This window comes from Orycteropus afer, unplaced genomic scaffold, assembly GCF_000298275.1.
Source record: "Orycteropus afer afer isolate SDZICR_OR568_19922 unplaced genomic scaffold, OryAfe1.0 scaffold00008, whole genome shotgun sequence".
Taxonomy (NCBI): Eukaryota; Metazoa; Chordata; class Mammalia; order Tubulidentata; family Orycteropodidae; genus Orycteropus; species Orycteropus afer.
The window spans coordinates 14,472,025-14,488,662 of NW_006921595.1; the positions used below are offsets into that span (position 1 = coordinate 14,472,025).

Genomic DNA, 16,638 nt, shown 5'->3' on the forward strand with positions numbered 1-16,638 from the left:
TAACAACAACAAACAACATCACAATCACAAAGTGGCATTGTCTGATATTGATGTTCTGTTAAATTGCTTTTGTTCAGCTAGAGAACCCCAAGGTAGATATGAAGGCCAGATCATCTCCTGGATGTCCAAACCAAAAACCTGACTCATTGCCATCGAGTTGATTCTGACTCGTAATGACCCCATTAGGTTTCTGAGGCTGTAAATCTTTATGGAAGTAGATTGCCCCTTCTGTGGAGCAGCTGGTAGGTTTGAACTGCTAAGCTTCTAGTTGGCAGCCAAATGCCATATCCATTATACATCCAGAGCTCTTGCATGTCTGAGGCTGATTTTCTCTTTCTCAGTCTTCACGTCCAGAACTACTTTACCTCAGTTTGCCTCCTCGATAAAAAACTTCCTTCTTCCTCCTCTTCCACCACCCAGCCTGCTCCTAAAGTGGATATGGGAAGTTGTCCTCAGCACCTCTCTTTCCCCAGTTTTTCATATTGTTTTTTTCCAGCTCATGTGTTTCCCTGGCCAGACAGACACGCTGTACTGATGAGCTGTTTTCATGGTGTGCTGACCACCACCCACAATTTCCTGTTGTATGGTACCTTCAGTTGCTTCCTTTTTTGCCATTCCTTCTCCTAGGTGGGCCTCATCATTCACTGTTCCCCCTCAGGTTTATAAGCACTTTAACAGAAAGTCATCAAACTATAAATGTGTGTTTTCTAGCCTTAATCCATAGTACTACCTGGTAATCCTTTTTTCCTTTCTTTCTTTTTTTAAAATATATCTCTTATATCCCCCATTCCACCCTCTGAGACTACTTTTCCAATAATATCATTCTCTTTAGGCAACCCACTTCACCCAAAACTCTCTCCTTCCAGAAGATTGTCTCAATTTCTAGTCTGCTAAGAAGATTGAGGCCATCTCACGTGATCTGCCTTCACTTTCTTGTTCACCCCTTATTTTTTTTTCCCTAAATCTCCACTTGTTCTCTCTCCTGTAATCCTCTCTGAAAACAGTTCTCATTCAGAATATTTCAAAGAGCAGCTCAAGAAGACAAAGGCAATTACTATAATGAAAGGGAGGAACTCTGGCAGTGTAGTGCTAAGGCATATGACTGCTAACCAGAAGGCTGGTGGTTCAAACCCACCAGCCACTCCTTGGAAGGCAGACCAGACTATCTATCTACTTCCATAGAGATACTGCCTCGGAAACCCAAGGAGGGGTCACTATGAGTCGGATCAGACTAGTGGCAGTGAGTTTATTTGGGAGCTCTGGTAGCATAGCGCCTAAGGCACTTGACTACTAACCAGAAGTCTGGCGGTTCAAACCCACCAGCCACTCCTCAGAAGGAAGGTTGGGCAATCTACTTCCATAGTGATATTCCCTCAAAAACCCAACGAGGGGTCGCTGTGAGTCAGGGCCGACTCAGCAGCACCTAACAACAATATAACGAAAGGGAAGAACACACTTGGCATTTTTCAAGCTGAAAGAACTGAGGAAAATATTTAATCCTTGAGGATTCTTGAAGGATTCTATTGGCAAAATGTTGAATGATGGAGGAAACATCAAAAGAAGATGGAAGGAACACAAAGAGTCACTGTACCAAAAAGAATTGGTCGATGTTCATCTATTTCAGGAGGTGGTATATGATCGAGAACCAATGGCATTGAAGAAAGAAGTCAAAGTTGCACTGAAAGAATTGATGAAGAACAAGTCTCTGGGAATTGACAGAATACTGATTGAGATGTTTCAACAAATGGATACCCTGCTGGAGGCACTCAGTCCACTATCCCAAGAGATTTGGCCAATTGACTGGAAGAGATCCATATTTGTACCCATTCCAAAGAAAGGTGCTTCCACAGAATATGGAAATATTCAAACTATATCATTAATATCACATGCAAGTAAAATCTTACTGAAGATAATTCAAAAATGGTTGCAGCATTATATTGACAGAGAACTTCCAGAAATGCAAGCTGGATTCAGAAGAGGACATCCAATGAGGGATATCATTGCTGATAGAAGATGGATCTTGCCTGAAAGCAAAAAAATACCAGAAAGATGTTTACTTGTGTTTTATTGACTATGCAAGAGCATTTGAATGTGTGGATCATAACAAATTGTGGATAACATTGAGAAGAATGGGAATTCCAGAATACTTAATTGTACTCATGAGGAACCTGTACATAGATCAGGAGGCTGTTCTTCACAAAGAACAAGGGGATACTACATGGTTTAAAATCAAGAAGGGAGTGCATCAAGGTTTTATCCTTTCACCATACTTATTCAACTTGTATGCTGAGCAAATAATCTGAGAAGGTGGATTGTATGAAGAAGAACGGGGCATCAGGAATGGAGGAAGACTCATTAACAACCTGAGATACACAGAGGACACAACTTTGCTTGCTGAAAGTGAGGATGACTTAAAGCACTTACTGATGAAGATTGAAGACTGCAGTCTGCAGTATGGATTACACCTCCAAGAAAGAAAGCAAAAATCCTCACAACTGGACCAATAAGCAGCATTACAATAAATGGAAGAAAGATTGAAGTTGTCAAGGACTTCATATTACTTGGTACGACAGTCAACACCAATGGAAGCAGTAGTCAAGATATCAGACATATTACATGTGGCAAATATGCTGCAAAAGACCTCTTTCAAGTGAGGAGGAGCAAAGATATCTCCTTGAAGACTAAGTTGTGCCTAACCTAAGCCATGGTATTTTCATTCGCCTCGTATGCATGTGAGAACTGGGCAATGAATAAGGAAGACCAAAGAAGAGGTGATGCTTTTGAGTTGTGGTGTTGGAGAAGAATGCTAAGAGTGCCATGGTCTTCTAAAAGGACTAAGAAATCTGTCCTGGACGAAGTGCAGCCGGAATGCTCCTTGGAGGCAAGAATGGCCAGACTTCGTCTCATCTATTTTGGTCATGTTGTCAAAGGAACCATTCCATGGAGAAAGATATCGTGCTTGGTAAAGTGGAGGGTCAATGAAGAAGGGGAAGGGCCTCAGTGAGATGGATTGACTCAATGGCTGCAACCAGGGGCTCAGGTATAGCAAGGATTGTGAGGCTGTCACAGGACTGGGCAGTGTTTCGTTCTGCTGTGCATAGGGTTGCTATGAGTCGGAGACAACTCAACAGTACCTAACAACAACAACAACATTTCACCCTCTGAAACTACTTTTCCGATAATATCATTCTCTTTAGGCCATCAACTTTACCCAAAACTCTCTCCTTCCAAAGATTGTCTCAATATATACTCTGCTAATAAGATTGAGGCCATCTCACGTGATCTACCTTCACTTTCTTGTTCCCCTTTAATTTTTTTTCCCTAAATATCTACTTATTCTTTCTCCCTTAATACTCTCTGGAAAAAATTCTCATTCCTTTCCTGGCTTAACCTTTCTACTTGTGTTACTGATCCTGTTGGTGATTCTCAGTAACCCCCCACCTTGCTACCTTCCCCAAGCCATGCAGTCTCTTCCTGCTGACTCCTTCCCTTCATAATGAAATTCTGAAGCAGAAGAAATTCCTAGGAAGTGGATTTACTTGGCTCTGCCTATTTCCTCCTCATTTCCTCACAGCTTAACACGTTATGGTCACACTTAGCCTCCCACCCCTTGACTTAACATGCAGTCTCATCATCACTTTTTCTTAGACTTACCATCTTTGTAAATTTTACCACATCTGATGAGCTTTTTTCTTAGATCTCATTCAGAACTCTTTTGGTTCTTCTTCTGGCTCATCTTGGTTTGCTTCTTCATAATCTCTACAAGTAGGCTTTTCTCATGAATCTGACATACTCTCTTTATCTGTTCTCCTCCTTTTTGTATTTTTCTTTCATATCTGTGATCTTCTTGGTTCCCTCTGTCTCTTCCTCCCCTTTAACAATCTCATTTATCCCAAATCTTGAGTAATTTATAAACTTGTCTCTACTTTGACTTTTTCCCAGGGATCTAGTTCTTTATTTCTAATTGTCTGTTAAACACCTACAATAAGACATCTCCTGAGTACATCAGCTGCATGAAACCAGGTTCATCAGCCTCACCAGAACCAAGTCCTCCAACTACTGTTTTTGACCCATTGATTGGCATTCCCATTCTTTCAGCCACCCATAGTCATCTTTAATGATCAACTCCCATATAGTCCATCTCTGGTAGCATAGTGCCTAAGGCACTTTACTGCTAACCACAAGGCTGGTGGTTCAAACCCACCAGCCACTTCTCAGAAGGAAGCTTGGGCAATCTACTTCTGTAGTGATACTGCCTCAGAAACCCAAGGAGGGACCCCTATGAGTTGGGCCTGACTCGACAGCACATAACAACAGCAATAGATTCCATCTTGGCATTGTCTCTTGCATGTGTCCCATCTTAGGGTGCTCACCAATCTACGTGTATGTTGTTACGGAGCCTGTTACTGGTTAAGGTCATTGTTCTTGTTGCATTTATCTTTGCTTGCTATTTGGTGGCCAACACCATGCCTTATCCAAAGGAGGTCCTCACTATTTGTTGAAAAAAAAAAAAAAATAAACTAAATATTCTAATATTTTGCTTGGATTTTATGAACCATTTTGTCATTGAACATATTTTCCATCATCACTTCTCTTAATACTTTTATTCTTAATTAAGCAAAGAGCAGAATAAAATTTTATACCCGGAACCTTGGCCATGGTACTTCTGCTCTTTTTCAGGAAGAATAATTAGTTAAGGGTACATGAGTCAGGAGGCATTAATTTAACCTTCCTACTTGAGAGCCACATATAATAAATAGGGTTATTATCTTTTTACGGCAATTTTAGATAACTTACATTTCCATTTGTACATTGATTTTTCTGCTTTTTACCTTCTTTATTTTTTTAACAGGTTTTCAAAATGGAAACTATCACTATGACATAAGATGCTATTGATAGTATATCAATATGATTCAGCTCTTCCTCTGCCCAGCAGAGTGTGGCTGCTTTGTGCACAGCCATGTGATACATATGAGTTACACAGACATTAGAGAGGCCTTTCCCATCCATATGTATGTGTGTTGTTCGTGGAAGTTAATAATGCCATATATTACATGCACATAGAATGTAAAATGTACTTCAGGATGACAGCGGGCTCATATAAAATGAATATTGGCTTACTATTAGAAGAAACTAGGGAAAGATTTTTGTCATGTCAGATCTACTGTTTACTGAATTATTTTCATCTGTCTCTGGTATCTCAGACCCTTATTCAGCTTTTTTTTTTTTTTTTTTGGCAGAGCTGGAGGGAGGGTGTCAATATATACTTCCCTCCCTGGACACTTTTTCTCTTTCCAGGTACATGGATGACAAAAGAACCCTTTGGAGAAATGAAAGATAGCAATTACACATTGGTATTCATGTTACCAGAGTCACACTGACATCCTCAGGGAGTTTAACAATGAATATCCAACATTAATTGCCACAGTAGCTGCGTGTCTGACCTTGCTGAAATGTAATACAGTACATCCACTTTACATAGTAAAATTATTTGCCACAAAAAGATTAAAACAGAATGATCATAAAATTATATTACTATTTAGAATGACCAACATTTTTGTTGTTAAGAAAATCCTAGAATATTCACAAGACTAAATGGCTACATTGTCTTTAGAATCAGGACACAAGGAGTTGAAATACCAGTTTTGTCCCTGGTTTGTTGGCAATTATGATAAGATTAGTGTCTTCCAACCCTTATGAAGGAGGAGTCCTGTTGGCGAAATGGTTAAGTGCTTGGTTACTAACCCAAAAGTTTGGCAGGTCAAACTCACCAGTCAGTCCATAGGAGAAAGATATGGCAGTCTGTTTTAGTAAACATTACAGCCTTGGAAACTGTATTGGGCAGTTGTCTGTCCAATAGGGTCACTATGAGTTGAAATAGACTCTACTGCAATGAGATTGGTTTTTATCCTTATGTAAGGTGAATAATCAAGAAGAGAGTGTGTCAGGGTTGTATCCTTTCACCATACTTATTCGGCTTGTATGCTGAGCAGATATTCCAAGAAGCTGGATTATATGAAGAAGAACGTGGCATTGGCATCAGAGGAAGACTCATTAACAACCTGATATATGCAGATGACATATCTTTGCTTACTGAAAGTGAAGATGACTTGTAGCACTTACTGATGAAGATTGAAGACTACAGTCTGCAGTATGGATTATACCTCAATATAAAGAAAACAAATCCTCACAACTGGTCCAATAAATAGCTTCACAATAAATGGAGAAAAGATTAAAGTTGTCAAGGACTTCATATTGCTTGGTTCTATAATTAACACCAATGGAAGCAGCAGATGTATTGCATGTGGCGAATCTGCTGCACAAGACCTCTTTCAAGTGATGAAGAGCAAAGATATCTCCTTGAAGGTGCACCTAACCCAAGCCATGGTGTTTTCAATCACCTCTTATGCATGTGAGAGCTGGATAATGAATAAGGAAGACTGAAGAAGAGTTGATGCTTTGAGTTGTGGTGTTGAAGAAGAATGCTAAGAGTACCATGGTCTGCTAAAAGGACTAATAAATCTGTCCTGGAAGAAGTGCAACCGGAATGCTCCTTGGAAGTGAGAGTGGCCAGACTTTGTCTCACCTACTTTGTCATGTTGTCAGAAGGAACCATTCCCTGGAGAAGGATATCATACTTGGTAGAGTGGAGGGTCAATGAAGAAAGGGAAGGGGCTTAATGAGATGGATTGACACAGTGGCTGCAATGATGGGCTCAGGTATAGCAAGGATTGTGAGGGTAGCACAGGACCGGGCAGTGTTTCATTCTGTTGTGCATAGGGTTGCTATGAGTCGGAGATGACTCAATGGCACCTAACAACAAAACAACAAGGTGAATAACATACATTGACCCCCCAATCGTTCTATGGAACTGACTGATAAGGTGCAGTAGATATAGTACTTTTAAAAGAATATTTTTGTGAAAATATATATAACAAAACATATGCCTTCTCAACAGTTTCTATATGTACAACTCAGTAACATTGCTTACTTCTTCAAGTTGTATAACCATTCTCACTATCCTTTGCCAATGTGCTCCACTATTGATAAGGTACTTTTTATCCATTGGAGAAAACTATCCTTTTGTCTTATAATTATACCTCATTATAGGATCCCATGACTTGGAATCAACTCGACAGCCATTGGTTTGGGTTGTTTTTTTCACAAGTGGGAGAAACATGCTAGAGATCCTAGAACATGTTTCAGTTTTTAAAGTGACATCATTTTTTAAAGTGAAGCCTACTTGTAATCAAGTTTCCTTGCTTTAATCTTTTATTCAAATCATCAGAAATACAGACACTAGACTTTTGTACATGCATTTCCAATTATTTTCCCCTGGCCTGCCTTGCACTGATTTGGTGTCACACACTCAGAAGATTTCATACTAACTGCTCTGAAGCCCTCATAGCTCAGAGCCTGAGTTCACCCTGCTGGGTCAGCAGTGAGCCCTCCCCCTCACCCCCACCCCCACCCCCACCCCCGTACACTGCCACGTCAGCGGCCATGCTCACAGGGGCTGTGGAAGCTGTGTGGGCAGAAATGAATGATTGTTCAGCCTTTTCTCCTTTTTTAAAAGGACTGAGATGAAGGAAGTCAGTGCACTCACCCATGACATCCGAATTTCAGCTAGATGAGATTCTAACTAGAGATCCAGTTTGCTTGTATTGTGGCAAAACAAGTACATGATAAGTTTGAAAGCCACCTCAAATCTTGGGGGTGGGTATGGATAATAAAAAACTGGACTGAATGGGTCATTTTTTGTCCCACTTTTTAAAGTAAGGCTGCAATGTAGATAAAGATGTGTATCAATGACAACACTTAATAAGGTTTGCTTATTGTTTTAGTGATGTAAATTTTATATGGTTTTCCAATTTTAATAGCCTAAGTGATTGTTTAATAGGCATTAACCAGGTGAAAGAGATTATAGTATGCATTCCATTAATATTCTTTGCTTTTTGAAACTTTGAACTTCAGATTCTCTAATTCAAATTGTTCAGGTAGTTTTTAAAATGAATTCTCTTAAGTTCCCTCACTTTATTTTCCCCCTTTCTGTTTCCTTTAAAGTATTCGTGTCTCTTTAATGCTTTATATTTCCATAAAAGTTGAGCCTGGATACTGTAGTATTAGAGGGGAATTCTTAACCAGACTTCTAATTTGTTCTGAATCTTTAAAAGAAATCATGGTGTTAAGCAATTCCAGAAAATGTAACTTTAGTTAGCTCTTCTTTTTTTTTTTTTTTCTTTTTAATTTTCTCTCCCCTTTTCCTTCTTCCCTCCATCACTCTCATCCGAAATTAAAGCAAGATGATGAAGTGACTACTGTTCAGGTTAAAGAGCAAGACCAGAACGTCCTGGTGTTGAAGAAAGTGCCGGGCTGTGGCCCAACCCCCACATCTGGCGGTGCGGAGAGTGATTGGAGGTGAGAGCTTACCCCTGCATCCCTCAGAGGCACTCGCTCCTGTTTCCTTTTCCCTGCCTGCCTTCCCTCCTCTGGCTCTATCTCACTCGCTCCCTCTGCCTCCTCTTCCCTCCCTCCCTCCTTTTTCTCTCCGCCTCTCGAGCGTTCAAGCTGACTGCAGAGCTCTTAGCAGCCAGATGGATTCCGTTCCCCGTGAAAGGACAGAGATGGCAAGATCTTTTAGCATTTAGGGGATGCCTTTGTTACTAACTGTTCACAATGGGCAGCTCCAGGCTGAGGGTCTTTGACCCTCACTTAGAGAGGAAGGATTCTGCGGCACTCTCAGACCGACAGCTGCCCTTGCCCACCTTCGATGTGCCTTATTTCAAATACATTGATGAGGAGGATGAGGACGATGAATGGAGCAGCCGTTCACAGTCTTCGACTGAGGATGACTCAGTGGACTCTCTGCTCTCTGACAGATACGTCGTGGTGTCTGGGACACCAGAGAAGATTTTGGAGCATCTTTTGAATGACTTGCACCTGGAAGAAGTCCAGGACAAAGAAACAGGTAAGGCATGGGGGTCTCCTGCTTCCAGACTCACAGCTGCTGATGTCTTGTCAGTATGATCAGGCGCAAGGTTCCCCTTCCTAGCTGAAACCGGGATGGGTGGAAATAGCTTTTGCTTTGTGTGCCTCCCCTTTTGCCATGTGATGTTTTGTTTGTCCATCCAGTAAATGGACACATGTAGATCCCCAAACAGCTCCTGGAAAGTAGCTGTACAAAGAAAATTATATGAAGGCAGATGTTCTTGCTTCTTTGGTGATTTTTACCAAATCTCACCTAAAGGCAGTTGGCAAGAGACCAACATTCAATATCCAGTGTGCAATGTGAAGAAATACAAGGGGTGTGTATGGTGTGTGTGTGGGGCAGTTAGCAAGCATTCACCTGGCATCTAGGAAGGGCTGAGCTTTGGAAAGTAGCCTCTCAGTGAAAATGTCAACAATTGATGAAACTACTCAGCAGCTTCATGCTTAACAGCAACTTCTGCCGTTTTTTCCAAGTGGCTTATAAACCGTCTGCTCAGAGCAAGCCCTGATATGCAGAATATGATTCTGATAGCGTTCTCACCAGAAATTGTAGTTCACTGAAGCCTTATTGATCTGACTTGTTTTTATTTATCTGGGAGCAAAATATCCGTTTACCTTTTGCATCCATGCACTTTTGGAAACACTGCTACTCCATTTACAAACTGACTTACACTTCTTTATCACAGATGGGAGTGTACTTGCTTTTCTTAACCAGAATTTGTAATTTATTCCAGTCTGGAGCAATTATTTCAATGAATAGGCCTCTTGGCTGTAACTTGTATTCTGCAGCTTAATCCCTTGGCTAAAATGCACTTTTTTTGCAGCCACCACAGCACCTGTGATGGCCTCAGTTTATAATATGTTGACTGCACCAAGAGAAGACAGTTGTCCCTTGTATTAGTACAGGGAAAACCCTTACGTTTTTACCATAAAGGAGAGATTGCAAAATGACACCTTGAGTAGAAGCAAGAGTTTCCTTGTACCCCAGTAGTTTTGTCTGCACACAGTTGATGTCATCTGGGTCTCTGATGGTTCTAAAGGATAATAAGAAAAACAAAGATGTGTGAAATATATAAGCAGGTTTTGTTAAAAAAAATAAATAAATAAAGCAGCAAAATGACCCAATCATGTATCCTGCAATAATGTTCCAGTTTGGATCTCAAAATTTAAATAAATTTCTTATTTTGCTTGTGTTTTTTTTTTGAAAATCAATAGTTGTCATTTATACACACACAAAAATAAGCTAAAAGAAAAATCATATTCTCATGTCATTTGCTGGCTTGGTTTTGTATGTGTGCAGATTGATAGTTGTGTATCTAAGCACTATCCCAGTGTTCTGCTTCATCAGATATAATCGTTATGGAACTGAGCATAATTTTCCATATTCTGATGACCAGACTGTTTTACACAGGTAGTTTGGACTAGTTTACACACTAGTTAGTTGTCTGTCATGGAAAGGACCTCTTTAAACATGAGTAAAGGTTTGAGAAGGTTGAATGCTTCTTTTTTTTTTCAATTTAAGACTTTGTGCCTAGTTAATATTAGTAAACACAATAATTATTAAAGCCAATACTAGGCCTACATTGATTTCTTTTGATTTGTCATTAGTTTGGTTTTTTACCTTTGAGAGAAATGGCTCAGGTGGGCTCAGGTGCCCATTTGCATGTTCTAACTGTTTAACACTGGCAATGAAAAGTCAACTTCATTATTGTTGCTTATGCCAGTAGTTGCATATGATTGTTGGGAAATGGTGATATATATATAGTACCTAGTGACTTTCACTCCACACTCTTCTGAATTATACCAACCCTGAAGTCAAGTGTGCCATTTCAGCCATGTACTCAGCAAAGCAAAGAGGACCAGGACTCTGTAGCTTGGCCCTTGCAGCACCACCGACACAAGCAAGAGGAGATCGGTTGGGGTCAGCCTCACCCGATTCTAGCTCATTCCCTTAGTTTGAGCTGGGACACTTGTGGAACTTCAGATTTTTACAGAGACATTAGAAAAATAATGGTAATGCTTTTTACTTGTATTAAATGAGTCTCATGGGGTAAAAAAGTCAAGTTTGGAGAAAGCATTTGACATCAAGACACTAAAGTGGATGCCACATGTAGTTCTTCAAAACTTCAAGTAAGCACTTGAAGAAAATACAATACAAAAGCCACCATGTGGATCTGTTGATAAAATGAAAAGAAATAGAATCAAAATAAATTTCATGGGCAAATTGAAGAAAAGTGATTATAGTTTTTCTAGTTTGAAAATTAAGTGAATCAGATATTTTTTAAAACTATTTCAGGCCCCTTTTCATTGACAGAGGTGAATTCTAGCTTTTTATCTTAGTCAGGTTGGTAGCCCTCATTATAAAAGACCTGTGTGTGCAAGAACCTAATAGAGTTATATAAACCATATGGAAGACAGATGGAGGAAAATGAGAAGGGGCTGCAATAAAAGTATACTGCAGCGTTTTTATGTTCTTGAGTGCCCCTTTTGGGGAGATGGAGCCATATGGGGTCATGTGGAGCCATATGGTGGTCCTCCATGTGGCCCCCAATAGCAATGGGAGGAAAGGCTAGATGGGAAGAAATAAATGGTCCTGGAAGCTGGTATGAGTCTGTCTGGATTCCTGCACCCTTCAGAGACTGGAGAAGATAACTGAGTCATAGAGGAATTTCCCATCTCTTTCTCACAAAAGTCAGTTTGTTGTGAAAATGTGAGTGCAGGCTCCATAGAGGAGACTTTCTATGCTTATATAGGACAAGGTGAAGTGGTTAGTAATTGATGTTAACCTGCAAATGACAGAAAGTGTATATAATTGGGTGGAGTAGGAGGCAGAAGCCAGGATATGTGAAGGATTGTTGAGATGATTTAATGTATTTCTGTTGCTACCTTAATCAAGAATAGAACAGGAAATAAATAAGCAATTCATACAATACTCTATCACCAAATCAGGCTGAGTTTTTGAAATAAAAATACATCTTAAGATACTTAACAGCAACTTTACTAGTGATTTTGCTGAGTAATTTTGTTCCACACAACACTTAACCACATTTATTTTCACAGTTCCTTCTGTGCATACTTTTCCTCACAGGTAGTAGTAGAACAAAGAGTCGCCTAATAAACATCTGTGGAATGAGTGAATAATTTTTTAAAAAACTCAATACAAAATGAATAGACAACACATGGAGGGAACAAGGTTACCAACAGAGCATTTGGGTCTTCTTTATAGTCAGCTTTAAAATCTTTATGATCATCTCCCTCTGTTTACTGAATTAGCAGTAACACTCCCAAGTAACAAACCTCAATAGAGTTCAGTTAAATCTAAATTTTTAAACATTCTTCCCTTTATTCCATGATTCTTCTTGTCTAAAATGGAAAAACAACTTGAGTCTGATAAGGGGATATTTATTTGTGAACATGGAAAGTTATTGAAGCCGTTTCAAAACTTTACATTTCTTTCAAGGCTCAGGCCTGACTGGAAGTAGTTCGAATGTTAGAGAAGAATCAAACACTTTGGGCAACTTTGTCTTTCATCTCCCCAGGAATAAGGCAGACATCATTGGGCCTGGGAGAATTACAAAGAGGGCAAGGGAAGGAACAAGGAGGTGAAGGTAAAGGAAAGAAAGGGATGGAGGGGTGGGTTCTGACCCAGTGGAGGCTGCTCTTATTTAACCCTTTCCCCACCCTGAGAAGAATAAAAGCACTTCACTCACACATGCTTCTGTTGAGAATAAAGCTTTCTGTTTCAAAGCAGGAAAAACACTGTATCGGATAGATTATATAGAGAAAACCCCTCTTACTGTTTTTTCTTTCTAAATCTGTGTTACCACGGGCCTACCTCTGGGAAATTGTAAATGGAAATATGTTATTTGCTCTCCTCATCCCTCTTGAGACTTTTCCCAATTCCTATTTCCTTATTCTTTCTTCATCTTTCTGAAGAAAAGTTACTCATTTTCACAGGTTTTCAAGAACCAAGCAGAGAAAGAATAGGCAGGGAAATATGTAAAGTCAGGTAAAGCCTACCATCTGATCCTCATTAGGCCTGGCCTGATTTGTTCGAGGCATGTTGGATTCTTTTTTTTTTTTTTTTAACTTCATGATGTTATCATTTGGTATTTTCTATTAAGGTGTATTTTGTGTGGAAATGTCTGCTCAGCCTGTTTCCATCTTTTCCTGACTGTCTCAGTGTTTTTGGTATGCTGCCAGCCACACATCGTAGGTTGAGCGTGCTATTGGGGAAGTGAGGGTCTTACTGTTTTACAACCTCTGCGAAAAATGCCTGACTTATATTAGAAGAGTGTGTCCTTCGATCAACAAAGCCCAAAAGTTATTCTTGCTGATAGCTTTTTGAGAGCATTGCGCTACTAGCACCTTGAGTTAAGCTAGGATAGGCACCTCACTTTTTATGAACTTTTTCAGTTTTTTCTCCTGCCAGCTTCCTAATAATCATGTCATTGTCATAAATGTTTGTTGTGGAGGAAAGGAAGTTAATGTTTTTCTCCGGATAACTGGAAAGGAAGACAATTTCGGTGAAGGTCTTTCTTCGTTGCCTTACCTTTTAAGATTTCAGGAAAGATGTTAGGTGCTTCTGTTCCAGGCTTCTTCTCCCAAGTCACACCCTAACCCTGCATCAGCATGGCTCTGCTAGGACTAAAACTTTTTGAAGATAGGCAGAAAATTTTGTAGATGGCAGTAAGTGGCTTCATGAGTTCGTAGACAGGAAATGCATTTGAAATTATCTTGTATTTATATCTTTTTCTCTTGAATATGTCACTTAACAAGCCAATAATTCTTAACCATGAAGGAGCCCTGGTGTCACAATAGTTAAGCACTTGGCTGCTAACTGAAAGGTTGGCAGTTCAAACCTACCAGCCATTCCATGGGAGAAAGATGTGGCAGTAAAGATGCTTCAGTAAAGATTTATAGCCTTGCAAACCCTGGGGGACATTTCTCTGTCCTATAGAGTAGCTATGAGTCAGAATTCAACTTGATTTGGGTCTCATCTGTGGCAGCATATTAGAAGTACCTGGGTCACTTTAAAGACTATTAAGGGCTTTAAAAGCTCCCAGGGTGGTGCTAATACTCAACCAGGTATGAGAACCACTGAAATAGAACACTGACTTTGTTTCGTGGGTTGTTTGTTTTTTCGGAGATTATTTCCAGGTTTCTAATGGTTAATGGATACAGTTTTTTTCCTCTGAGAGTTAGGGGCATCATTTCCCCTTTCCTCCATGCCCTTTCTTCCTCAGCACCTGCCCTCTGCCTCCCCACACACTCTCTAATGCTTTATGAGCCTCAGCCTCATGTCCACTGCCTGGTTCCTACCCTGGAGCCTCTGCAGCCAGAAAAGATGAAGTTTATAAACTTGTACCCCTGCCCCATCCATTGAAGTGAATTCAGAAAAACAGAAACAATCACAAGGGACAAAGGTACTGTACACACAACTCTTGCAATAAGGAGATGATGATACAATGAGTAAAACTCATTCAGATTTTTGCAAGGATTCAGGTGCACTATGGAAATCCCTATGTCACATATATTTCTTTTTTATGTAATAATTAATATTTTAAAGAAACAGTTATTGCATAGAGCAAAGTAGGAATGATACTGAAGTGAGATTCTAAAGCCTTGGCTCCCAGACCTAGGCTTCATTAATAAACCGGCCTGTGACCTTGTGCAAGTTACAAACTACAGATGATCTCTAAAGCCTCTTCTGTCACTAAAGCTCTTTGATTCAAAGCATTTCATATCAACCTACTTCCTTTCAAAATATATCACCAGTAAAACTAGTTGCTGCTGAGTCGATTCTGACTCACAGTGACCCCACGTGTGCATAGTGGAACTGATCCATGGGGTTTTCACCACCTTTCCGAAACAGATCACCAGGTCTCTCTTCTGAGGAACCTCTGGGTGTGTTCGAACTGCTGACTTTTCAGTTAGGAGTCAAGTGCTTCACCATTTGTGCCACTCAGGGATTCCAAAGTGTGTCACAGAAACATAAAATTCAGGATCTAGGGGAGAGCTAGATGACATCCAGAATCTTAGTCATTTTGTGTTAAAATAAGCATCATTTACCATTATATAGAGAGTTAGGATATTTGGTCTGACTTCATATTATTTTACTTTACTACTACATTTCTTCAGCCTCATAGAACAGTTAGAAGGTTGATATGGTATTGGCTTGGAATCCCAAGCTCAATGGCTGATACCAGGTAATGATTTAAATGTGTTTTGTATATAACTTTGTCCAATGGGAAACTTTTTCAGTTCCTTTGAGAAATTATGTTATAACATGTCCGAAGAATAGCTTTGATTTATCACTTAGTAGTAAAACCCATTTGCAGTATTTTATTACCTAGCCATTTTGGGATATTCAGAAACAGTCTGTTGAAGGAGAAAAGTGGCAGTTTTTCCTCCAGTGATGAAATATACCACATCATATCTGTTACACTAGTCATCCCCCTGTAATTCCTTACATTTTACTTTACACACTGCTTCTGTCATAAAATATCATAGCACATTTCATTCTTCAATTTATGTATATTCCTGAGTAAATATCTCAGAAAAATTTAATTCTTTCATTTCACAAATATCTTTTGACCAAATACTGGTCTAGATGCAGGGATATAGCTGTGAAAGAAATAGACAAACTCTTTACCTTCCTGGGGATTACATGCTAGTTGAAGGAGTTAGACAATAAACAAAATAAATAGGAAAATATTGTATAATAAATTGTGGGTGATAAATAACCAATACCATCATAGGCACGAGAATAACCAAGTTGTTTTTTTTGTTGTTGTTGTTGTTGTTGTTGTTGTTTTTAAATAAGCTGGGGGATATTTTAACTTATATAACATTTTAAGAAAGAGCTTATTCAATGAAATGCAGAACCTAAGGAAATTGACTTAGTTGAAATAAAGAAAGTAAAAAGTTTAAACTAGGTCTAGGTATCCTCTGGTAGTGCAGTGGTTAAAGCATTTGGCGGCTGACTGAAAGGTTGGTGGTTGGAACCCACCAGCTACTCCATGGGAGAAAGATGAGGCAGTCTGCTACCTTAAAGGTTTACAGCCTTAAAAACCCTATGAGGCAGTTCTACTCTGTCCTATAGTGTTGCTATGAATCAGAATCAACTCAAGGGCAGTGGGTTTGATTTAGTTTGGTGGTGCTAGCTACTGTGAGAAGCCGTGGAATCTACATCCCTGGAAAGGTTTGATAAGGGTATCAGCACTTTACCATCTTGAGCTGTGAAAATAGCTTCCGCAGAGACAAATAACTGGACTATGTTGCCGCTTGAGGTCTTTTTCAGCTTTATGAACCTGTCACTTTTAAATATTAGGTTAATTTTGTCTGCATATGTGCTAATAAATATATCAACTGAAGACTAAAAAAATTCATTAGCACAAACTCCAGCTGCCCTAGGTGTGCCTTAGATGCAGATGAAGAGTAGCACTGCTGAGCAATGCTTTGTTTTCCCAGATAAAACGAAGACTTGAAACAGCTGTCCACAACTGACCAAAAAAGTCCCAAATGTTGTCAGGAGAGAGCTGGAGTAAAGGTGCTCAAGGCAGCATCTAGTTTCTGGTCGGTATTATCTGTACTATAGCTCTGGTGGCAGGAGCTCTGGTGGTGTAGTGCCTAAGGCACTTGACTGCT

At 39.7% G+C, this 16,638-nt stretch overlaps 1 protein-coding gene across 1 annotated transcript in view; it reads left to right on the forward strand.

The window, feature by feature from the left end:
* RAPGEF5 (Rap guanine nucleotide exchange factor 5) overlaps positions 1 to 16,638 on the forward strand; it is a 379,123-nt gene that overhangs the window by 275,416 nt on the left and 87,069 nt on the right. The window contains exons 10-11 of the mRNA XM_042781600.1: positions 8,300 to 8,418; positions 8,880 to 8,968. Of these exons, the coding sequence (XP_042637534.1) occupies positions 8,300 to 8,418; positions 8,880 to 8,968 (208 nt within the window). The remainder of the gene's footprint in view (positions 1 to 8,299; positions 8,419 to 8,879; positions 8,969 to 16,638) is intronic.